The sequence below is a fragment of the Sebastes umbrosus genome, chromosome 3, assembly GCF_015220745.1.
Source record: "Sebastes umbrosus isolate fSebUmb1 chromosome 3, fSebUmb1.pri, whole genome shotgun sequence".
Classification (NCBI taxonomy): domain Eukaryota; kingdom Metazoa; phylum Chordata; class Actinopteri; order Perciformes; family Sebastidae; genus Sebastes; species Sebastes umbrosus.
In genome coordinates this window covers 26,689,439-26,715,255 of record NC_051271.1, presented here as the reverse complement: position 1 = coordinate 26,715,255, position 25,817 = coordinate 26,689,439, and the positions used below count along the sequence as shown (strand labels likewise).

The 25,817-nt window shown below is 42.6% G+C and overlaps 1 protein-coding gene across 9 annotated transcripts in view; it reads left to right on the top strand.

The window, feature by feature from the left end:
- add3a (adducin 3 (gamma) a) overlaps window positions 1-25,817 on the top strand; it is a 132,819-nt gene that overhangs the window by 69,805 nt on the left and 37,197 nt on the right. For 7 of the 9 annotated variants that reach the window (XM_037765298.1, XM_037765301.1, XM_037765302.1 and 4 more), the window contains one exon: window positions 12,157-12,403. In XM_037765298.1, coding sequence (XP_037621226.1) covers window positions 12,209-12,403 — 195 coding nt within the window. In that variant the 5' untranslated portion in view covers window positions 12,157-12,208. Of the gene's footprint in view, window positions 1-5,839; window positions 6,275-6,887; window positions 6,957-12,156; window positions 12,404-25,817 lie in introns of those variants that run through there. The other 2 variants (XM_037765300.1, XM_037765296.1) reach the window with 2 other exon arrangements.

Here is a 25,817-nt window from a genome sequence, read left to right as displayed (position 1 = left end):
CTGCAGGTCGAGTTTCCTGCCGTGAACAGACAAGCTGTTACCGGGAGTTATTTTGGAGGCCGTCATGTGGCTTTATACTGTCCTCTGGGAATCAACTTGACCTCCCTGTCATGTGGGCGAATGATGTTTGAAGTAAAAGTAGTCAAAACAAGCTTTGTGAGAGAATTCTTCTCTTATGTCAGTGGGGTTGCCTCACACCCATACACAGGAATGAGTTTTATTTTCTTAAGCATTACCACATCTGTCAATTTCCCAACATTTTTTTTTTGTTTTTGGGGAAAAAGCTCTTTGGTCCCAATAATGAGCTCAAGTGTTTGTACATTCCTGAACTGTTATCATCAGTGAACGTGCCCCCGCGCTCCTCTCCTGTTACTGCTTGGCGATTGGTGGGAAATGCTGATAGAACGCTGATAGCAGGGCTTTGGCGGTAAATGGATACCAGCATTTAGCCCGGGAGACGCTCAGGTCTTCCTCTCCGTTGTGTTTTGTTTTTGTCCGCGGCTTATCACAGAGGTCAAGGAGGGGATGACTTCAACAGAAATATGGGATTACTTGAGAGCACTGTGGTGTGCAACGGACTCGTTAATCATCAGACTTGATAACAGTAGCGTGGAGACGGCGAGCGCTTTTCGACCGCCTGGGTTCAGTCCAGCCTTGTCTGTAATGTGTCACATGAGTCGACCTAAAGCAATAACAGTAATTTGGGTTTCCACAGGGTCATGATTAGCTATCTTTAAGAGACAAGCCTGCTGTTATCAACCAGTGAGTTGCTTGGACGCCGTCCTGGGACTGTCCCAGTTTGAGGTGTTCCCTTTGCTCTAGTCCTCATTGCAAAACAAAGATGCAGTTAAGTTTGTAGAGCAGTTTGTGTGTTTAATCTTTGACAGTCATGTATATTCCTAGGTTGGGATCCTTCAAACGTTTTGTAATTTCAGACGTTGTGCAAGCATTGCAGTCCAGATGTTGTATTTCAGAGTGTTTGTTCAAAACAGAGTGAAGTGATTTGTCATTTGAATGCTTTTGTTGTCTAACCACAGGCCAACCCCTTTAATAACTATGTAGTACATGAGCAGCAGGTGCTACCAAACATGCGCTAGTGTTACACAATCCATAGTATAGTGTAATGTCTTCATACAATGACCTGTGTTTAGAAACTGTTAGAAGTGGCAGCATTCAGTATTGTGCAGGGGTGTGTGGAGCTCTGTTTCCCTGAGTCAGGCCTGGCAGTGACAGCTGGGGATGGTGTGTTTGAGAGTGTGTGTGTTTGAGAGTGTGTGTGTGTAGTGGAATTGGGCATAAAGTGCTGAGTTATGCACCAACATCTAGGAGGGGTGGTAGTGCAGGGAGATCAGTCTCCTTTTTATGCCAGTCTATACTTGGCATACTCACTGCACTGCGGATGAGAATACTGTGTGCAGACACAGGGCAGGGCATTACAGAATATATATTGTACCGATCACACCGGAATAATGTCAGTATCAATATTATTTAACTGAGCCTGCCAACAAATGCAGAATCACATATAAAACAAGGGAATTAACCCATTAAAGTTCGTAATAAAAAGCTTTTTGCTTTTTACATTCTGTCATTAATCCTGCAAACAAATTAGTGTTTACGCAGAGTAAACTCACAGTACAGCTTATGGTAACACAGTTCCACAACAATGACTGTATTGAAAGAAAATGAACAACAGGAAAGTATCGCTCAGCCCTTTACAAGCAAATATAAAACTCAAATAGAAGAGTCTTCCCTGCAGCTCGTCACTGATAATGCAATGTGCTGATAGACGAGGATATACACAATGATGTGCCGTGCAGACGTTGATTCCAATCAATCAGTAATGCTGCAGATTTGACTGATCACCTTCATCTAAATTGGTGAAACTAATCAGTGAGATCAGCTCCGTCAGCTTTCGGACGGACTGAAAATCTGCTGACTCTCTCCATCTCACATTTATTGCACTAAAAGGACATTTTCTTTAAGACAATGCTGCAGTGTATTCCCAATCTAAAATAAACAGCCCCCCCCCAAGCTACTTAATACAAATACAGCAGGTAGGGTGTAGGAAAATATTGAATATCGCGATATTATGTTTTGTGATACTGTGTTGTTTCTAAAAAAACACTACTGATTTTGAATTAATAGTTTACATGCAACGATGAAAGTATTGCTATGATGTTACAGGGACTGTGATAAATGCAAATGAAGATCTTACTGTTCTGATTGCATAAACTCTTTATACTATGACAGCTTTTCTAAAATAATATTTTAAAAATCACAATATATCGCCTCGCTTACAGTATCGCAATATATTGAATCGTAACACCTGTATCATGATACGTATCGCATCGCCAGATCCTTGCAAATACACAGCCCTACAAATAGGGGTATTTTCTATAAGCATAATGTAATTTCATAGACCAGCAGCACATGTAATGCCCAAAAGCACATCGTTGTTCTTCATGTAGACGACACAGTATGTGGGGAAAAGCCAGTTAGTGATGTGGGGACTGCAGGATGATAGCTCTTGTTTGCTGGTACAAACCAGCTGCAGCCCCCTGAGCAAACGCTCCACTTGTTTCCTCCACATGCATGATGCCGTTTAGAGGAATCAGCTGACGGAAACCCTGCAGTAATCAGCATATGAAACACAATATATCAGTATATAGAATTTGTCCAAACCAGTTTTTAGTATTATGGCTGCCAGCTGTGGTTTTAAACTGTGTTTTGTTGACATGGTTGCACTGTGTTGCAGGTTCACCTCTGCGGTGTTTAATCCTGTATTAAGGTGTCAATCGTAGAGCCCCTCTCATTTTAATTGATAGCTCAGAGCGACTGAGAGACGCACCTCAACAACAAACAATCATGTTGACTAACTCATTCTTTCTCCTCATTATTCACATACTGTACCCTCATGACCTACATGTTTGGCACATCCATTTTCACTTCTTGCCTGAACATGTGTTGCACGTTGTTCAGCACAAAACTTTCTCTTTCACCACTTTGTGTTACAGCATGGAAACCGCATACTTACACAGACGCTGGTTTGAGCTGATGTCAGGACGAAATGCAGATTCCGATTTCACAAAACAATGCACGATGTCGTGTAAGGTTTCATCTTCAACTTTTACTGCAGAGGCGTTTTGGCTTGGCGCCTGTTGCCACAGTGTTGTTACAGTCTCTCTCTCCCTGGAGCCTAAACAAAGAGTTCTTATCAGGTGACGGTAGTCAACGTGTACTACAGCTCTTTATTACCCAAAAGCTCTCAGCCAAAAACCTCCGGCATCATCGACTCACATAGATTAGAAGTTGTGTTTTTATGACAGTTTAGTGCCAAAGTGAGATATGACATACGTTTACAAGACAGTTCAAAGTTCAAATAATAAATAATATCAGAGACAGTTGGTAATTCACATACCAACACTGTTTCTTACACTAAGTCAGTAAAGAGAGTAACTGTATCCAGCATATTTTAGACACTTAAATGTTGTTAAATTACTTAAAGTAAAAGTCCCTAGTTGATTCTTCAACACACCCGTGTGTACAATCTCCCTTTTCAATGTCACTTAGTATGTGTACAAGATCCACTTGTAACTTTACATACAGTCGAGATGAAGCATAATACTGTGAAGATGTGACCAAAATCCAAATTAGTTAGTTTAACCCGTATAATCACATCATTTTCCATTCTACCATGTTTTCACCAAAGTTTTGGCAATTGCTTTAAAGCTAATGGACGATCCAAACATGTCTTTCATTTGCTCTGTAATCAGTTAGGCTGGGCAATAATTCACTATTGTTGATTGACTATCATTCATATCATATTGTGACAGTATGATCGTAACAAATACAGAAGTTTGTCCTTCAAATTAGTAAGTTTAAGCGTAGAGTATTTAGAAAACTAACAAAATTAGTTATTGTTTTTATTCTGAATCTGTACATTTCAAGAGTTTTGTCTGAGGATGGTTCATTGGAATAACCATCAAATTTATGTGATTTTGTATGCATAATAATATATACAAATATTCAAATTAGTATGGACCGATGACTTAATCATATCACTCTAGTCATCAGTCAAACTTGTGGTTATACATGACCAGCAAGGAGTAAACTAAGTGATTGAGCGACAGACAAAACGATATCAGACAAAACTATAAGAAGAGCAGATATTTCATCATTTGGTTTGTGTATTTGTACATTGTCTCAGTATAGCGTGAGCAAGAAGAATGAAGAAAGCATTTGAGTTTTTGCATTTGTTTTTCAGCTTTGAGTGGTTGCGGTTGGTTTTTGAAGTGTCAGTTAGGAATGTACTGGAGAAAAGCAACATGTAAGTTGGTCAGTAGTTGCAGCTTTGGTGAGATTCAATCAACAAAAAAATAAAGGCTGGTCAACACTAAAAGATTTTTCAAATCTGAACAGATGTTGAAAATGTGAGAGACCCCACACATAAAGACCTGTTCTGTTAAATTTAACAGTTTTGTTCCTATAGTGTGTTGGCGGAAGCAGCACACCACACACTAACAGACTCCATTCATGAACAACAAGAGTCCCGACTCTCAAAACTAGAAATCTCGCAAAATCTCTCGTGATCAAACGTAACTTTAGTGTAAACAAACATGGGGGACGACATGCAGGAACAATTAGCGCGTTCGTTTTTTGCACTACTTTGTAATCAAAATTCACGAAGTATAGATGGATGAAGTCATGGAGGTACGTAAAATAAACGCTTGTGTTGTTGCCACGAATCGACAAGTTGGTCCTCCATTTCTGAGGTCCATCTTACTTTATGCTTTGCGTTTTGCATTGGCCCATGCATTAGCCCCGGCTGCCATGACTGCGGTTGTTGTCTTTCCTTCTTCAATCAGCCTGGTTCCCGATTGGCTATCGTTCTTCACGTGTCTGCGTCATCGGCTGTCCTCAGGGTTCCCCACACACAGCAGTATATCTAATCCTAATTATTGAACATGTTTAATATTCGGTGCGGCCAGGATGAACTTCCGAGCCGATCGGAGGATGTAAAAAACAATCTTAACATACCTCACACCACAAGAACATCTGGAAAGATAATCTTTACAACCATCAAAAAATCTGGGATTTGCTGACCATTGTCAGGAGGGGGGAATCGGGGCCCAAAATCGGTTTGATTCTCGTGTAGTGTGTACCTGGCATTACAGATATCAACAGCAAAATGGATGATAGGCTTAAATGGAGTTTTGCTTTAGGCAAGACACTGAATCACAAACAGCTGGCTTACCCTGACCTCTGACCTGGGATCATTAAACCGTGACATTGTCATTTGAAAATTGAAGTTTTGAATGTCCCGCCACCACAGAGCCTGATAACATCGATTCAGAGGGGCGGAAGCGGCTATAAAGGCCGTGCAGATTCTGGCTGCAGCAGGTTGTGTGGCCGTAGTTACGCTGCTGCCAGCCGGACTCTCAAACACTGACCTTTAGTACAGTCGCCTGACGGGTGGCGGGGCAGCAGGGGGTGTGAATGAGGGACATAAAGAGAGAGAGAGAGAGAGACAGAGAGAGAGGGTTGTGGAATGTGGGAGAGAGACCAGAAAGTGAATGGATCAAAGAAAAAAAGAGAGGCAAGAAAAAAAGATGACTAGACAGAGAGAGAGAGAGAGAGCAGGCGAGGGAGGAGGAGGAGGAGAAGGAGGAGGAGGTGTGATTAGTGTGTGTGAGCCTGAGCTCTGATTGGTCCAGCAGCCTGTATATGTGTGTGTGTGTGTGTGTGTGTGTGTGTGTGTGTGTACTTCTAGCCAGTGGGCGGGGGATTAAGCCTGCGTCACGTGGTCCCTTTAGCTTTACACAAACACACACCCTCATTCGCAGAGGGCACACACACACACACACACACACACAACCATATATCCTCTCACATACACACTCACAGCTGTTGATACTTCTCTCTCTGATGAACGCCGAGCAGCAGAGCCTGCAAGAATCTGGGAGAATCTGCTGTCTGCTGGCAACTCGTTCCTCCAGATTGTCCACATAGATGCTCATTGGTCAAGTGGAGCGACCGGTTTTCTGAAACGCTTGGGTCTCACTTTCTGTCGTTCATATCCCGCCGCTCTTTCTCTCTCTCTCTCTCTCTCTCTCTCTCTCTCTCTCGTATCTCCCCGGCTTCTCTCTGGGACTCAGTGTTGGAATTTGAGCGCAGACGGCGAGCAACACAGAAAAACAGAGACATGTGTTTTGCCCCAGCCGCCTTCTACTACTGCCTGTTGTCTCCCATTCACTGACCAAGGAGGAAATACAAGGTTGGTTGGGCTTGGCTTATTTGTTTATGGGCTGGTTTTTTGTGTCATTACACCTGATTGGATATTTGGGACATTTTGTTTGGAATATATATATATATAGAGATATACAGTATATATATTCTAATTGTTTGCATCTTTTAAAGACTCAATCCCATTCATTTCTATTACGAATCCAACTTCTGTTTTTGTGTTCCCACAAGCTGCCAAAGCATGACTCCTACTCCCATCCCTAGTTGTAGTTTTAGGGGAATTCCATGTTAGTATGGCTGCTTGGACACACACACACACACACACACGCACACACACACTCCTGCACTATAAACACGCTTGGCAGTAACAGTGCAGTGAGTGTGAGCACCAGAGAAGATTAGCAGTGGCTATTATCTCTAATGTGTACAACAGCAGAGGCTGCATGTGAAGGAAGACACACTTGAGTATTTTAGGGTCACGGCAGCAACAAGAATCTGCAAACTGTTCTTGAAAATATAACTCAATAGTTTAGATGGAAAGAAAAGAATAGGAATAGTTTTTTTTGTGTGTTGCAATCTGCACTATAAGGTTGCACAAGAAACCAACACCCCAAACTACAACCAGCCGCTGCCATGCGTTGCAGATCCAGACAGCAGCAGTGACGTGACGTCACATCGGTGGGCTCAGAAGAAGAGTTTTCCCTTGTCTCATGGTAAAGCCGCTAAGCTGCTGAGCATTTAGCTCACACACCGTCCTCCAGTTTCACTGTTGGATCTGTCATGCAGGCGTGTTAAGACACACCTACTCATCCGTTTGTGTGTGTGTGTTTGTGCATGTGTTGCCTCAGCACTGCAGGTCACTTGTGTGCACACTTGTTGGCACACACCCTGTGCCGTTTACAGTGTGTGGGGATATAATTAGCCAACCTACAGATTCTTTCCTGGTATTGTTGCCGTTGGGGTCGTAACACAACCCAAAAGGCTGTTTGTCTATTTTTAGTGGCGGTGGCTCGTAGAGAGTCAAGTAGCCACGCTTTGAAGCTTCCCCCGGGCAAGATAAAGATACGAGGTGTGTGCGAGTGGGTGTGTGTTTGTGTTGACTGCCAGTGTTATTGTGACTTTTCTATTGTAGCTCGCATGTGCCAGGCATGTTGTTGTGTACAGTTTTAAAGGACAGAAAATAAAAGGTGAAGAGAGAGTGATGGACAGAGATGTAGTAAACCAGAGAGACAGGACCAGACAGAGAAATGGAGCCGCAGATACACGGGTTGAACGCAGGTTTCCAGATTAGCTGGCTGTCATCACATGAAGATGGAGAGTTGTGTGTCGTCTGAGCCGCTGGCTCTGCTCCAGCTCCAAATGTCAGAGGACAGGCATTATGGGTGAGCAGAGATATACAGCGAGCTGCCATAATAGAGACGAAGGAAGGAACTACTTCTATCAAATAAAAGTACGATTTATGGATTGGATTGGAGTCATTAATGACTTCTCTGAGGTTTCACAAGACAGATACATTGATTAGCCTAATCGATTAGTCGATCAACAGAAAATGAATTGGCAATTTTGATAATCGAATAATTGTTTTTTTCATCCATTTCGTCCATTTTTAAGCAAACATTTGCTGGTTTCAGCTTCTCAAATGTGAGGATTTTTCTTGTCTTTGTCATACATGGTATTAAACTGAATCTATTTGGGTTTGGGACTGTTGGTCAGACAAAATAAGACATTTAAAGCTGCCATGTTGCTTAGTACCTGCTTCTTAATTGTAAGGATTTGCTGTTTTTCTTAAGTCAATTTAGTAAATGAAATTCTTTGGGTTTTGAACCGGACAAAACGAGTAATCTGAAGACATCAGCTTGGGCTTTAGAAATTGGGATCCACCTTTTTATGAAGCAAATAATTAATCAATTAATTGGAAAAATAGTAGAATGTAGTTTCAGCTAAACTTGTGTAATTAATGGATTCTTGCTGTCCAGCTTTCTATGAAACATAGAAGAAACCTCCTCACTCTCATGACCAAGTCTCCCTGAAGAAGAGATCTTGTATTCTCAATGGGATCTTCCTTAGCTAAATAAAGGATCAATATAAATGCAGTAACAGCCTATTGTTAAGGTTAAGGCCGGACATCATGTAACTCCTAGTAACCAAAAACATGTTAAGCATGGCCAAGTTTATAGCAGTGGTTAGTTTTATAGCACTCTTAAAGTGATTGTTTACAGATGAGAAAGTTTTCATGGACAAATTGTCCACTGATGAAGACGGCTTATGTCTGCAGAGCTGGGAGAGGGAGAGGGGATGGGGGGGGGTCACTAAAGGTCACGGGGTGAGAGGTTGTAGTCTCCTTGCCTCGGGCAGCGGTCGCAGTCTAGCGCCCTTCAGTAAACACAATCTGCCTCATCTATCTGCCACCGATAAATGGAGCTTAAATCAATTACAATACAGCCCTGTCCTCCAATGCCATATCTTTAAAGGGCAATTGTGTCTCGAATTTCCAGTCGGTCACTGAACCCAATCTAAACTTCTGGCATTGTTGTGAAAACTTCAATGTGTCTCATTTGAGAAGAACGAGAACATCCGCCACGAAGCATGAAATTTGAATTATAAACATTGATGTTATCAGATTTCATTCTTACTCGGATTAATTGTGCACCGTCACACCACCCCTCCCAAACCTCCCAACCGTCGATCTCTCTGGATGTGACCAGGCCGAGAGGGTTTCATGAACGGGGACAATGATCTATTGAGAGAGGCAGAGGGAGGGAGGGAGGGAGGGTGGAAGCTCATGCTGGGGGACTGCTGTAGTTGTGTGTCTTGTGACAGAGCAGGGATGGGATGGTGTACATGTGTACTATATGTGTGCGAGTAAAAGGAGGGTGGAGGCAGGGTTTAGAGCTCAGAGGGGGGCGTGTAACTTTATTTTGGCGAGGCTACAGCTGTTGCTTTCGGCCGCGCAGAATTTCACTCATTCAGCAAAATGTCAGGCACGAGCTTCTCCTGTCAATCACAGCTTCTCAGATGTATTTCTGGGCTGATTGTATACACTACATATAATCTACTTTTGGGGTACTGGAGCAATTGAACGCTGTGAATAAGTGCAACAGAGGAATAAGCGCTAGAAGAAAAGGAATTCAATGCTGAGGCTTGCACGAGTTGATGAATTAGTACAAACATTGCACAACAGCAAATGATTCCTCAGGTCGTTCTTCTTTTAATTACCCATTGTGCCTTCACCCATCATCAACCCATCATTTTGCGGTTTTATTCCAGCCTGTCCTGTACACTCAGTAAGGAGAACGGTGCAGGCGAGCAGGAGGATGAATTCAATATCAGGTTACATAACTCTGCACTGCCCAGCTGCCTTCAATTAAAGAGGATTTTTTGGGCGGCTTTTATTCACTTCCATAGCATAAATCACAGCTCTAGTAGTGGGATCAGGTAGTGAGCAAGAGGCTTTGTGTGCTCCTATGGAGTCTTTGGTTTACAGATCTTTTGGCGAAACATTGTTATATTAGAGGTGTAAGCTTCTTTTTCCCTACTATTTCCTGAAACTTTACACAGTAAAACACGGAGATCATCTGCATAGAGGGTTCAAAAAAGAAGTTCAAATGACCAATGGGAAAAAAATTAGTGACAAACACATTGAGCTACCACTGAAGTGCCCTTGAGCAAGGCACTGACTGCTCAGTGTCCAATAGTATAGGAAGCAGCAGTGGTGTCATTTGGATTAATTCTGAATAATGGATAACTGCATTTTCATACCGCTTTAGGCCATTGGTGATCCTTTGGAAAGGAAATGTTGTTGCTGGCTTTCTTGCATAGGTAGTAATACTGTAAATGTTGAGCCGTAATACAGTGGTTTTCTTCCATAGGAACAAGTAAAGACGTGTGGTCATGAGAATAAAAACTCGCTAAAAACACACCACACGTTCATCCACTTTGAAGGATTTTCTTAAACTCATTGTTTGTTTGGTCTGAGTACGACTCGTCCATACACTGAGCCGTGTGTCACTGCACTAATCTCAACCATCTTTTTAAGTGGCTTTTGACCTGAGTGAGTAGCTTAGCGGCAATGTGCAGAGGAAATCACCTCAACAACCCCCTCGTTTCCCATCATACACAGTTAAGAGAAAGGGCTAAAAGAGGAGAAAGAGTCACTTCTGGCAGAGTAAACCCTAAATTTTGATCCCCCTGCCGTCAGATGACCACTGGGCTTTTGAAGACGGAAAGCAGCGGGATTCCTTTCTTAAACTCTTTCTTGCTCTCTCTCTCTCATTCCTCTGCTCTTCAAGCCAAGACACCATCTGTTAGAGCTCCCATAAGCCCCGCCTCTCCCTAATACACCACCAGCTTATCTGTTGCTACTGCAACAGCAGCCGCGTTGCAAGGCATCCTGGAAAATGCAGTTGTATATGTTTTGTCTGTCTCCTTTTCTGTCTCTTCCTGTGAATTCATCTTTGTATTTCACCAAGGAGGTTATGTATTTGATCTTGTGTGCGTTTACAGGATATCAAAAAGAAAAATTGGTGGAAAGGTATAGGCCACTGCCGAACCAACAAGTGAATCATTCTTTGTGTCTTCACCGGGTCTTCGCTCAAGTTTTAAAGCAGTTTGTGTAGGATAGACAGATTAAAAATGAAAGTTACCAAAGAAAATCTGTATTTCGTAGTTTGTGCTTTATAGAGTTGTGCAGGAATAAATCATAAAACCCAGAAATGAGTTGGCATTTTAGTACTTCCGGTTCCCTCGTCTGGAAGTCAATGTTTTTTTGAATGGGTTTTAGTTAGATGCCTGAAATAAGGTCTGTGGTTAACACAAGCTGAAGAGATTTTAAAGTTTTGTTCTACGGCATAAAATACATCAATAAATATCCCACACATGAATTTTGAAGCTTTTATGTGATACAAGATGAGACCACTAAACGTCATCACGCCACCTTTACAGCCTCGTTGTGTGTACTCATGCTTGTGCGACTGTGGTGTAGTTCGTCAATAGCCTAACGTTAGCTTTTTACTTCTGGCAATTGTCCAAAATCCAATGGATAAATCTCATTGCCTTTTTGTCGAGGGAACCAGAGCGATGCTAACTTCTGGGTTGGCCTACAAAAGTACGTCATCCCTGCACCACTCAATTGAAAGATTTCCCCAAGAATGTGTATCGCATCAAAAAGTCAACTCTGTCACATAAATAACAACGTTGCCATGTTTTCAAATGTATTTCCTTTTACCTTTACTGGCTGTGTCCCTTGGCGTGACAACAAGGCATTGAGAGTCACGCTTGTTGCTTTGACTGTAACAATATTGTATCCTGCAAAATGCTTGTTGTCAAGCCAGCTGACCTGAGGATGAACGGTGGGAGTAAACCACCTCAGCAGTCAAGGCCTGGATGTTCAAACAAAATTGCTCCTGTCCTCCTCATGCACTTTGTTGGATGGTATGTCAGAGTGACCTGACTAATGCCTTTGTGTAGTTGTGACTGAGTTGTGTATGGAACAGCCCCTTCCTTAGCTCCACCATTAACAGGGCCTTCCTCTTACTGTTTGACGAACACGTGCTGTGGCTCTGTCATCTGCTGATGATATATTTTTGTCAGTTAATTGGATTGGCATATGGCAGATATTTTCCATTAGTTTTAAAGTAGTATATTACGCTAACTCTATTGAGTAACTCCTTCTACAAGCAAACCTGTTTTGCATCCTTTGTACTTTGCGCACCACATTGTCTAAAGTGCTTTAGTTTGATCCGGGTACATTCTGTTCTGTTCCCTTAACTCTCTTTTTATGTGCTATGAATTACTGCAAAACATCTGTGTGCAAATGTTTTTTTTTAATGGTAAATGTTAAAGTCTTTCCACTTGCCTGTCAGATGACATGATTTGTGTCGTAACGTTTCCACCTCTCTGTCTTCTTTCTCTAAGGTGAGAGTCAGAGCGGCGGCCACAGAGCGAGCGAGAGAGAGGTGAAGCAGGCATGAGCGCGGACAGCCATCCGGAGGTGGTGACCACCCCTCCCCCGCCCGGTGGAGGGACTAAGGAGCGCTACTTCGACCGGGTCAACGTCAACGATCCGGAGTACATCAGGGCCAGGAACATGTCGCCCGACCTCCGGCAGGACTTCAATGTCCTGGAGCAGAAGAAACGTGTCACGCAGATCTTACAGAGTCCCGTAAGTCAGTTAACAAAGTTTGAAAATTAGGGTGATGCATGCAATGCTTATTGGGGGGAAGAACAACAATTGTCAGATGGTTACCTGCTAAAATGGTTGGAGAAGAACACAGTATAATGGTATCAGCTAAAGTCAGCGTTGACCATCGATGTTACACAAAGCAAACAGGGTGAAAGAGATTTGAGTGGTTCATGTGTGCTGCTTTAGATGCATAATTACAACACAGATAGTACAGAACCGTGTTACATAAATGAAACCGGTGTAGAGCAGGGGTGCCCAAACCTTTTCCCTTGGAGGTCCAAAACTGGAACTCAATGGTGGGCCACGGGCCAGAAGTAAACGCCTATTGTATTGTATTGTATTGTATTGTATTGTATTGTTAAGATGCAAAATGGCACTAGGATCCCAATTTCCCCTAAGTGAATATTATTTTAGCTTTTACATAGTTAACCCCTTAAATCCCACCTGCTGAGTACAATTGGGCTCATTTCCAGTCATACCCAATTTATGCATTTCCAAGATTAGGATGGATTATCATAAAGTGGGCATGTCTGTAAAGGGGAGACTCGTGGGTACCCATAGAACACATTTTCATTCACATATCATGAGGTCAGAGGTCAAGGGACCCCTGTGAAAATGGCAATGCCAGTTTTTCCTCGCCAAAGTTTACCCTAACTTGGAGAGTTATTAAACTTCCCAACAGGCGAACATGACATGGTTGGTACCAATGGATTCCTTAGGTTTTCTAGCTTTATATCATACCATTAGCTTCAGTAACTCTAAAACCGAGCCTGCTACAGCCTCTGAAAGACCGTAAAGTCGGTCGGGATCACCAGCGATCCTGCGGGCCTTTTAATTAAAAAAAAATGATTCGCTAACATCTGGTGGGTCAAATTGAACCTGATGGCAGGCCAACATTGGCCCGCAGGCCCCACTCTGGGAAGCCGTGGTATAGAGAGTCCTGAAAGGTAGATGGGATGCGAATTCCTTAGGTAGACTGGCAACTCTAATTTCCCTGTATCTGTTAATGTTAGAGTAAATGTGTTGGTCTCTGTCTATATTTGTTGGCCCTATGAAAGACTGCTGACCTGTCCAGGGTGTACTTAGTGTATGTAGGCTGGAATAGGCTCCAGTTCCCCATGAGCCTGAACAAAACAGACTTTTGTTTCAGAAATGTAATCGACGGAGGGAAAGCTATGTGAATGTTTTGCCAAAGAATAGGGCGGTTGAGTTATCAAGATTGCTGAAGACCCAATGGAGAACTTGCTGCAAGCAAGGAACTTTTCACCTCACTGACTTAATACTTTGGGTAATCAGTTCCCATTTTCTCTTTCTGTCCGTTATTATTCCTCAATCAGGTGATTTCTAAAGAAGTTACAGCATCACATGCACTCGTGTTGATGTTGTGATACTGGCCACAGAATCACAGCGGTCAGCGCCCTGCTAAACCCTAATATAATATAACCACCGGCTACCACGCCCTCGCTCAGGCTTACTGTCAGAGCTCTCCAAGTGCCCTCCAGTCCAGCGGCCCTCATGGGTCAGGTTCTGCTGAGGTAAACAACTCTGTGAGCACAGGGCATATTTCAGCCAACACGCATCATGTTGTGGTTTGACGTTTCTTTCCCTGGAGGGCTGGATTCTTGAGGATTACTGTTGCTCTAGTAGCCAAACTGAAGAGCTGGAGGTACAGTTAGATGTCTGAGGCCCTTTGGGACCACACACTAATTATTTAAGCACTCGTGGCACTTTAAAGGCAAAGTATTGGGATGTTGTATCCGTGCTGTTTGCAGTTGGCTGCATACTCTCTGCAAATATCAGAATGAAGGGCAAAGATTGTGGATATAACAAGCTACAGTATTGTATTGGACACGATACTAAGCGACAGAGCCAGAGTTCACAGAGAAACACACCATAGTTTTCTTACATTTAGTGAATATTTGTGGATCAATTTGTTTCCTTTAAACTCTGAATACATTTGCATCCCTGTCAGTAACTCGACACCTGAAGGCCTTCACACACCGGGGGCATGATGCATAAATGACACAAAAATGCAAAATACTCACCTGCAACTATCATATGTCTAGGGCTTTTATTGTGAAAGGTACGAACTGAAGGTGGTCTGCACCGCCTTTGTCAAGGTTGACAGGCCAGGATTTGAAGCAAATTTTCGTCGTGTCCATCGGCGGTACAACAACTTCCATGTCCGTCACGTGATGCCATTGGACCCAAAAAGATTTTTTTCCCATAGACTTACGTTGGGAAAGAGACGTTCGTAAATAAGCGGATACTTTTTTTTTTAGGTGAATTAACTTCCCAGTATGAACACTTGAATAGCCCTTATTTAAATCATTAGGTCCTAAAAGTTGTAAAATGCACTAATAGCCGAATCCAGAGATATTTCCCTTTTTCTGTTCATGTGAATGAGACCCAGACTGAGGCTGGACCGAGGGCTGGGAGGCGTAGTTAAAGGAAATGCTACTGCGCCTGCTCTATGGGCCCAATGGATGCGGAAGATCTAAGTACTTTATCACTCGGCATTCGAGCCATTTTGGCTTCATGCGCCACTGAGCAACTCTCATAGGAATGAACGGGAACCTGTCTACAACGCTGTATCCAGTTCTCTTAATACATCCATTGTTCGGACCCTGGAGCCTCCATGTTGTTGTTCCATAAATATAGGTGCAACTCAACACGTTCCGCACAGCGTGATTGGTTGATGCCTTCATTAACGGTGCGAAAGCTCAGAAAATCGTCCTTGTTTCAGAAAAACTGATGCTTTTTTGCCGCGTATTCAGGTTTTATGTGAGAGTATTTATGACAAAAACAACAGTTCAAAAAAATATATTGCCTTGTGAATTAATTACACAAAAAAAACATCCCCGTTGTGTAAAGGCCTTAAGGCTGGCACTAATAGTCCAGCACACTCTGCTCATTCACCCACAAACAAAGTCAAGTTCAGTGTTGTCCTATCTTTCTGTTTGTATTGTGCCCTTTGAACAGTTGCGTCACCTTGTTTTACAACAAGCCCCCCGCCTTTCAGTTCAGCCTTTGCAGTATTAGGAATAATTGCTCTGCACTATTGACTCAAGGCCGGTCTCTGCCTGAAGTGCTCCTCACTGTTGACAATGGGATCTTACATTTGGAGAGACTATGCGTCTGTCTGTATGCATTTTGTGCTTTGAAATGACAAATACACTCAAGGTTTTAGAGTCAGCAGGGACACATTAATTGTGAAGTTAGAGTCAAGTAAAGGATAAGGTTAGACGTTGCATTTGCAATGAATGTCATGAATGAATGTCCCTCACAAGTCGAGTAACACAAGCCTGGAAGTGTGTGTGTGTGTGTGTGTGTGTGTGTGTGTGTGTGTGTGTGTGTGTGTGTGTGTGATTGATATTGGGTAGTGGCTGCCGTGGTTTAGCCCGTTTCTTTTTAAGCTTTAAATGTGATCCGCATTCTGCACATGCCCAGTGTGGTTTTCTTGGCACGCTGCGTTTTGTGCCAGATGTCTGGAGGGGCAGGAGCATGGTGCTGCTGATGCAGGTTTCCACTTGATACTCTGTGTATGTCTGTGTCACATTGTCTGCGTACGTGAGTGAGTACCACAAGTGCAGCTAGGGGTGAGCAAAATGAGCGAGTACAGTCAGCCGCAGGGCACTGGTGGGCCAGCATTGAACTCGTCTGTGGCCGACCATCACTGGGGTTTTTTGCGGTGTGTCTGGCACAGCTGGCTCCAGTCCGTCCTTATCAGCCGAGGTTCAGCATGTTGAATTAATGGCAGAGGCAGTGAGTGAGAGAGAGCCGTCTGACCTCAGCCTGACACACCAGGCAAGGCAAAGAAAAACAGGCCAAAGTGATCGATCAAATATGTTCTTCATTTATATTACGAACATATATACAGTATGTATTTGACGCCTCTGAGAAACTGTTTGGTTAGATGGTTGGCTGTTTTGTTTTTGTCATTTTGTGATGTTTTTATTTGAAGACTAGTTATTTCCTCTCAGGCAGTTACAGAAAACACATGAAGGCTGTCGACCACCAGCTGACCACTGGCTCTAGTCTTTATGGTGTGTTCAAGTGCCTCTTTTAAACCATGTTCTATTTAGCTCTTGTTCTTTGTTTATCTTCATGGCAGGGGTGTAAATCACAAGTTTAATCACGATACAATATTATATTGATTATTTGACAACGACACAATATTTACTGATATCACAATGTCTGCCACAATACAATTCAATTCAGGGGCCTGTGATTGATATGAGACAATATAACATGCCCATTTAACACAATCAGTTACATTTATATCACCATACTAAAACTAACTAACTAGAATATGATATTTTTTGTTACTGGACTCTTCCATACGTTCATGCTTACTAAGGGTGCATTGAGAGCACAGCCTTCCTCTACATGGAGCCAGGTTTTCCTGTGTCGCCCCTTTGCGCTGGCGAGGCTGTGCTCACTCAGTTGTACTTTGTCAAGGTTCTTTTTTTTTATAAATGTAGATCAGTAACCATGCTCAAATAATCTGCTCTGGTGTAATGTCGATTTAGAGCCAAATAGCATTGCATTTTGCTCTGTGTCTTTGTTTGTGTTTGCTAATAGGTGATGTATTTTGGTTTTGTGTTTATTGGCGTTATGTTCTGTTCCTGAGGCCGAGGTGTGTTGGTGGAACAGGTTTGTGAACTCAGCCTCAGGACCAGCTGGGTAAGGGAGTTCCCATTTGAGCTCATCTCTTGGCACTGCAGGGCTTGATAATGAGATGAGAGGGGGTCACTATGTTTTAGATGTGTCCAAAACTTCTAATGTTCTCTGACCATTTGGCCATGTTGACTCTAAAAGAAGCCTTCTACAAAATCACAGGTAGCAGACATTAATAGTTCACTATATTATTAATCAATATGATATTTACTTGCATATGAAATGCGGTATAATTCCTTCAAACCACACTATAACGTTACCACTTTGGATTAGGTTTTTGTTCTTCCATTCTACACTGCTGATAAAATGCAGCCAATGGAACACCGATTCAAAAGTTGATTAGTCTATTGTTATTTATACCAGATAATATTCATTAAATAAGATTAATTTAAAATGAATAAAACTACTGTATGTGTCATTCATTATGAGACAGTGTCAGACCTTAATACAATTCTTGAGTATAACATTTGAATCTGCTGCATCAAGTTTAAAGTCTAAGAGCTGCAGAATGTGCAGCTGTCCCGTTAGAAATAAACAGTAGGCATCGGGTGGTAAAATAAATAAATTAACTTACAAATTTACACAAATAGTAATTTTCTATCATTAATCCTCTCTCGCCTTATTTGCAGCAACAGTGTTGCTTTTTGCTGTAATAATGTTTTCATGTTTCATAGGCATCACATGATCGGTCCATTTTGTGCGATAGTAGAGTCTAATGGCGCGCCAAATGAATTGCCTCCTTGGGGATAAATAAAGTACTCTGAACTGAACTGAACAAATATCACCTTTTTATAGGAACGCGCACAGACCCTGAGGAAGAAAGCCTGGGTTAACAAAGCAAGTTGATAACCACCTTCGTGGTACCCGTTATCTCTGACTGGGGTTTTAGTCTCTGTCCAACTTGCTTGGTGGTTACACCCCCCTCAGCTCTCAGTCAGCAGTAACAGGTGGCTCCAGCCCTTACATCAGGACAGTTGGCCTCTCAGCGCTGCTTTACTCTTATTCAACAACAATAACAACTGTGTGTCACCAGCTGGACATGCACACGTGTGTCCTCTCTCTCTCTCTCTCTCCTATCATCTCAATTTCTTTCTCCATCTTTCTCAGTCTGTTGCTCTCTCTCATATTCAGCTACAACAACAACAAGAATGTCACCAGCTGGGTGTCCACACATGCTCTCTCTCTCTCTCTCTCTCTCTCTCTCTCTCTCTCTCTCTCTCTCTCTGTTTGTTTTGATTCCAGTGTTATGGGTCTAGTGGCGGCTCCAGATTACATGTTTGTAGCGCTCAGATGGCAGGTTGTATTTAAAGTCGGACCAATATAGACCAGGCGGGACGGAATCAACTCAGCTGACTTTGTCCATGCGGCAGTGTTTACCTTTAGAAATTAAAAGCTACAGCTCAACCTTGACCCCTTTCTGTCCCTATTTGTCCCACCAGGCTGTGTGGACACTTAACATTGCCTGTGTGCAACAACAATATGCACGGGTATAAATATTGATCACATTTTCATCTCTTCTATAGACATTAGAGTATAAGTAATACACCTGAACTCCTGACTAATGTGTGTGTCAGTCTGCTTTAGTTAATATTACTTTATTTATTTGGCTGTTTAAAGTCATATGAGGAAGGAAGAGAGAAGAGGAAGCGAAGGATTTCTTCTGGTGGTAATGTTGGTTAACATGAAGAGCGTTTCGTATGACATGCGAGGATTGAAATTTGCCTTGAGGTGGTTTGCGAGGCACACTGAGGTGGTTTTCTGTTGAATTTCAAGAAGGAGCTTGGATACAGATTTTGGCTGCAAATCCGAGTCTTGTGATGTCATGGTTGGATATTAATTTGTTTGTGTTACATTCTGCGGAAAAGCTCCTCTCTGTGTTGGGAACTAGGTTGCCGTGACTCTATTCGCGACCCAAAAAGTCAAAAGGTCAAAAGCCCTCAGAGGCTTGAAATTGAATCAGATTAAATTGAATTTGAGTTATACGTCCACATGCTGCTTCTATTTTCTGCATCTCTGCTCATCTTGCTTTCTCTCCCGACATAAAGTTTTCCTCTCCTCGCCACGTCTTGTAGCACTGAATGTACATCATCCATAGAAATGACTTACTAATGCCAAGTGGTGCCTCATTTGCACTAGTCCCGTGGTTTTCATAGGAAGTGCACATTTCTCCTCTCTCCCCCCACCCCCACTTGCCAGAAAATATAAGTGGATAATTTACAGTGCTTTGGCGAGTTCTGCAGAGAACCCCCTCGTGTGAGGCAAACGTCATGGCTGCGTTTTATTATGTTTTCCCTTTTTCTTTTGAAAGTCCTGCAGGTCTCATATGAGAGAACATTAGTGGTTGAACTCTCTCCAGAGACTCTTTTTAAAACGCTCGCCTCTCCCCTCAGAGCCATGTCTCGGCGGCTGCGTTTCAGTTTTGGCATTTCGCGACATCTCTTGGGTGCTGAACTTAGCAAAACCTCCAGCAGTGGAGCAGTGCCCTCGAGATTAGAGGGTAACATACTGAAATGTTACTAAGTCCACTTTAGCTCATGTGCAACCTCAAAAAGGAAAGGCCAAAAGTCAAAAGAATCTCTCGGGTGCTTAGCGTGTAAACTTTCCACATCTGACAACTGAAATCAACATTTTTCATTCAAAATCAGAAATGTTTTTGTCACAAAGAACAACAGCTGAAACTTATTCCAACTAATCTAACTATCCTAACTCATTTTCCTGATTTCTGCCGGGGTGAACAAGTGCATCCCTTAAAAAAAAGGGCAAAGAGTTTATGCAGAGTAAGGAGCCGTTGCAGCTGGAGTTGGGGACCAATTCCACTGACACACAGTCTGAGGTTAGATGGGGGGAAATCAATAGCATTGGCAAGCTCGCAGGCAGGCTCTCTCTTACTTTGTAACACTGTCACGTCGGCGGCTTTCAAAAGAACAGCATTGTGCTGACATAACTGGGGAGGTTGTGTCTGAAATGACAGGCCTCACCTGGTGCGTGCGTGTGTTTACAAGCTTTAAGGATAGTGTGTGGGCCTTTTCTCCGTCTTTGCATGTGTGTCTTTTCACGGCAAGTATGTCCAAAGAGTTTTATTTTGGCTCTGTTGAAGTTGCTCCTTTACTTTGGTTTATAGAGCCAGTTCTGAATAGTGCAATCTGAGCTTGGATGCCGTCACCAAGAGACCTGAAAAAATGCAGGTCACTATGTTCTTCCAGGTGAACTGTGATGCAGTTTTGTAGGAGTGAGAACGTAATCTTAACCTGCTACTGCAAATGACCCCAAAACACAATGTTCACTGTCAGGTACTATAAGAAAACAGAAGAGGGCATTTGATATTGAGCTGATAAAACTGAGTTTATGCTCTGTTGTGAATTTTGTGTTCAAGCCCTGGTTTTGCTGTATGAAGCTGAACGATATCCAGATTGCTTTAATTAAACTCTGCTGTAGTGAGTCAGATCAAACCCTAATAGTGTCATTTCACATGAGGACACAAGTATGTGTGAGGTAATGCTGAAACCATCGCGTCTTTGATCAGTGCACACGCCCAGACGTGCAGGGTCGGCCTTGCTCCAACAAAGTCATAAAAAGTCCCGTCTTCCTTTCCCACAGGATGACGTACAGCAGTTTAGGTGTCACCTGCATCTGCAACAATAACTGACCTAGACAAAAGGAAACTTTTGTAGGTCATTTGACACAAGCTCGCGGAAGACTAGAAACTTCCTGTTATAGTAAGAGTTTGAAGAAAGACTTCTATCGTCTCTTGGGAAATGTGGCTAAGATGATCTAAAGCAGTGGTTCCCAACCTTTTTCCTTAAGGGACCCGTTTTCTATCATTGAGTAAACTGACGACCCCTGACTAAGTGACGTATTTTATGGGTATTTCATATCATATTCAATGCATAACAATAACAGTACAGAACAACTGATAAACTGGACAATTAACCCAAACAGTGAACACAATAACTGCAGGAAGTTTGTGTAAAAACAATTTGGATTTGGATGAATTTTGAGCAGATTACTTCCTGTGAATATTATATTATTATAGACATCAGAGATGAGTTTTTAGGAACTTTTAACATAATTCTCTGTATTACGTATTTTTTTTAAATTATTGTAAAGAATCATACTTACTTAAAAGGCTTCTATTTTGAGGAATTCAGTTCATTCCAGACGACCATGTCGTGAAAATATCCGTGTATTGGAATGATCAGATGAGATGAAGATGAAAAATGAGAAGCGCCTTCTGTGACTTTACTCGTCGGTTGCTTTCCTCACATCCGTTTCTCTTCTCTTGCACTGGTTTGTTTAAGCTGAACAGCCAATCAGAGTGATTTCTCTCACAGATGAGCTCCAACGTCGATTCAACATGCTGAATCAGCCGAAAAAACTAGAGCCGACGGTGTGGGACACACCGCAAAAACTCGGCCGACAGACGCTCACCAGCGGCTCCAAACTGTCCGACGGCCGACCATCGGCTCGGTGTGTCAGGGCCTTTACTTTACATAAGTGGCCATGTTTCACTACTTTCTTCACTCTCAGGCTTTGACTCGTCCACCAAAGTGCTGGCCAAACTCCAGTCCGCATGTCGACTTAATTCTCTCAAGACCGCTGCAGTTCCATTTAGAAAGATTAGCTTTTGCCATTTTGGTGCAGTCACGGAAACCCGTCCTCACTCCTCTGATTGGATCACTTTTATTTCCTCCAGTAAGTGGAGAGACCTGTTTAGCCCGGTTGCCTGTCAGTGAGTTTTTAATCAGGCGGGGTAGATGATGGATATTTGTGTTATTTTTCACCTCGGAGGCAAATGTGCAGTAACTGCAATATTGTAATGTCATTTTGAGGGTTCACCTGATTTACCATATCTGGGTTGAAGTGGGAGTGTTTTGTCAGAGTCGAGCAGTCATGCTACACAACAGCCAAAAAACACTCTTCACGCGTGATGTTATTTTTATTGCTGCAGATGTGGGGGTTTTGCGGAAATATTAACGATACGATCCTCTTTAGGCCCCGGGATTAATCTGTTTAGATGATGGGAATCAAATCCCTGCTGTTATAATCTTCTTGGGAACACACACACAAATTGTACAGCAGATGCCTGCTAGTGTGTGTGTGTTTCTGGATGTGTGTGTTGTTATGCTCATGTGCTTTTTAATAGGTTTTGTTCCAAAACACTGCAAGTCAGTTGTGTTGAAAGTTTGTGTGAAATTGATTTGACAGTATTTTATATTAAAAAAAGGTGATTCAGTGGAGGTTTTTAGCATCTTTAAGCTAATTTGTTTTCGGCCTACAACTTTATTGTTTCGGTTCACTCAAAGCTCTCGCATACCGTCATTTTCAGCCATAGCAGACAGCTGTTTTCAGCAAAAAGCTCTAAAAGTCAGACAAAGTTAGTGACTAGCTGGTGAACATAACGGAGCATTTAGCAGCTAAAGAGTCAGATTTGTTCCTCAGGAGTTGGTAGAGACCAAAACAAAGCCAAAAGGAGACACCATATTGGACTTACATTCATCAGATGGACAGAAACATCCATGCTGGATCTTTAAATAAGCGACTGTCCACTAACTTGAACTTAAAAGATATGGCAATGTTGTGTTAACGACTTGTACTGCTGACCCCAGGTGGCTATCTATTATCTATCAATGCAGGTTTAATAGTACCTATAGTACTGTACAAACTGATGTGATTTTCGTTCCTTTGTCATATTGTAATAGCAACCAGTGTCAAGCTATCTTACAGTGTCAAGCTGTGGAGAATCGTCCAGCACCAACCCAAAACAGAGACCTTTCTAGTCGAGTCAGGAACACAGAATCTGACCGAGGGTAAAGTATCTCTGCTCTGGCTCCAGTAAACTGTGTCTTTAGAGCTGCAGCTCCAATGTCAATGTGATGGCACAACAGTCTTTGAAACAGAAATGCTCAGAACAACAACAACAACCGAAAAACAAAAAAACCCTGACCCACCACTGTCAGACATCCGCAACAGGCCGGTTGCCACAGCAACCTCGCCACTAGGGACTGAGGAATGTCTGGCTTGGGTTCAGAATCAGCGGTGCTCCGGGACTGTATGTGTCCTGGCTCAGGGGGGTTGCTCCACTTTTAACAAAACACCCCCACATAGGCATAAAACCAAAGGCCTCAACTCCATTCGCACTAATAGAGCGTCCCATGGGGTGACTTGAGGGGATGCGGGGGACAGAAAACAAGGGGAAGTTAAGTGTCAGAGATGTTTTTGTGCACAGCTCCATTGGAAATGTGTTGGCTGTTGCATAAGCACTGAGATGAAATAAAGGCATGAATATTGGATGATGCCCTGCAATAGGAGTCATCGCCTGGAAATGGTGTCATGGCCTATTTTCACTCTCACGCTGATTTGGCCACAGATTCTAATCACTGGTTTTAAAATTTCCACCAGGAAGTTAAAGTGGACTCAGATATTAAATATAAAATTAAATATTAAATTGTCAGCTAACTCTATGATGAGGTGAAGTCGATTTTTAGACCAGATCCAACCGGTTAGTAGTCTGAGATTGCCAGAACAAATCTCAAATGTGAATTAGTCTGGAACCTCTCAGTTCATTTTCTATTTCCAACAATGGCGTAGACCAAAATGCCTCTGGATGCGATTGGATAGACCCACAGCCAACAAGACATGTGACGTAGCACTGAGTGACCAGTGACCAGGTCCGCACGGTGTAGATGGCCAATCACAGCACATTAGGGCGGGACTTGGGGTAAAGCTGAAATAACAGACTACAGCGTGCAGAGATGAGCTGGTATTTTATGAGATGGTATATTAATATTAAACTTTTGCCAAATCCTGTCGGAAGTACGGCAAACATCTTTCTTCCCAAGAAAAGCTTGAGAAAAGTTCCCAGGAATTTTAGTCCCCAGAACTGCTTTTCAAGGAACTAAAAGGTTCCTTCAGCCCACTGTTGTCTGCATTTCCACCGCAGTCTAAAGACCTGCGAAAAGTAGGCAAATTAGTCCGCTGACGCATGAAAAAGCTACATGACATGAGGCGAGGACTGCTGGTGGTCACAGCGGTAAACACACTCTGCAGCCTGCAGTTCAGTGTGTCCACCTGTTTCATCTAAAAAACACATTGGAAAGAAAAAAAAGTTTTGTCTCACTGCGACGACATTTACTGCTGCATATATTTACTGATGCACGTTGGATGTAATATATGAAATGCAGAGGAGAAAAATTAGACTAAGAGCATCCGTCTCAACAGGAAAAGTTCCTGGAGCAAAACTGGCTTAATGCTTCTGCTTGATGATCTGCTGCCAATTAACTCTCTTGTTCAATGTAACTGACTACGGACAAACTTTAAAACAAATGGATGACGATGTGAACAGGCAATACAAATCAAGGTGTCTGATATGGAACATAACAGACTCTGTATCAGAACACTTCGTCATGTATTACTCTGTCCTGGTCACAGCTTTAATCACATTAGCCGGTATGGAAAGGTGAATGTGCCCCCCTGAGAGGTTAATAACCTTATTAGGATTATGAGCAGCTATACATACAGTATGATGATCGTGCCTGCTGTTACAGCCTGGGTTTGACTGTGCCTGTATTGATATAACATGTCTCCAGTAGTTTTATAGGCTTTAGCATCATCACATTCAAACTGACACTTTCGTCTCTGATCTTCATGTATACCGAGAAGTCTTGTGATTTCTGTGTGAACGTTTGATTTATGAACCGTTTCATGATGAGGAACGTTTGCTTTGAAGGAAAGTGAAGGCATAAAATCATACAACGCTCGATGTGATGTGACGCAGCCAGCTATGTGTGTGTGTGTGTGTGTGTGTATCTGGTCTTGCGTAAGAGCATGTTAGCATATACTGCATTGTGTCTGTGGATTCAACAGATGTCTGGACATGAGAATTAGCCACACACTCTCTCCCAGTCAAGCAGCCAATCGTAACGCAGGCTGCGAGCAATAGCCAGACCGCCAATCCCGACTCAGTTTGTTGGGGAGCCGGCCTATCCTGATCCAGCTTCATAGAGCGCTTTGAGGACGATTCAGATTGACGCCCGAGGAGCACGTCTAATCTGTGATTAACGCGTCTCCCTCTTTATTCCTTCTCTTCCTGTCTCTCTTAATGTTCCCACATCTCTTTACTCTTTCATCCCTCTGTCACCACTAATCCCCTGCTCTCTCTTCTCCCTCCGACACTGTCTCAACATCATCTACATGTCTTTTCATATTTTTTTTAGATGTCATTATAGTTCAAGACAGTTGAAGCTCCACCTTCAAAATTAAATAAATGATCGCTGTGTAAACTGCATCAAACCTGATTGAGGTGTCCAATCTAAGTAAAGTTCTCAACGGCTTGATTTTCACGTATTGCATACAAATAGTGGATATTGTTCATTTTCTGACATGATGCTTTAATCCTCTGAGACCCACAACAGGTGGTCTTTAGGGGGAGATAGCAGGTCAACACTAGATGTCACATAGAAGTGGTGTACATCATCTGAAAGCTGGAACCTGAAGATTCATTTGAGATGCAGCTCAGCACTGTGTGACAAGTTGTTCTAGTCATAACTCAGAACCAAACATAAATTGAATTAAGTATATGATGGTAATTCCCATGCTCTATTGTGTTGTTGCAGCAAATGTTGGGTTGATACCATGTGTTACACAGATTTGATGCTAAATTTAACCATGTTTTACCAGAATTGATAGAAAGGATCAATAATCCCTCCAAAATACC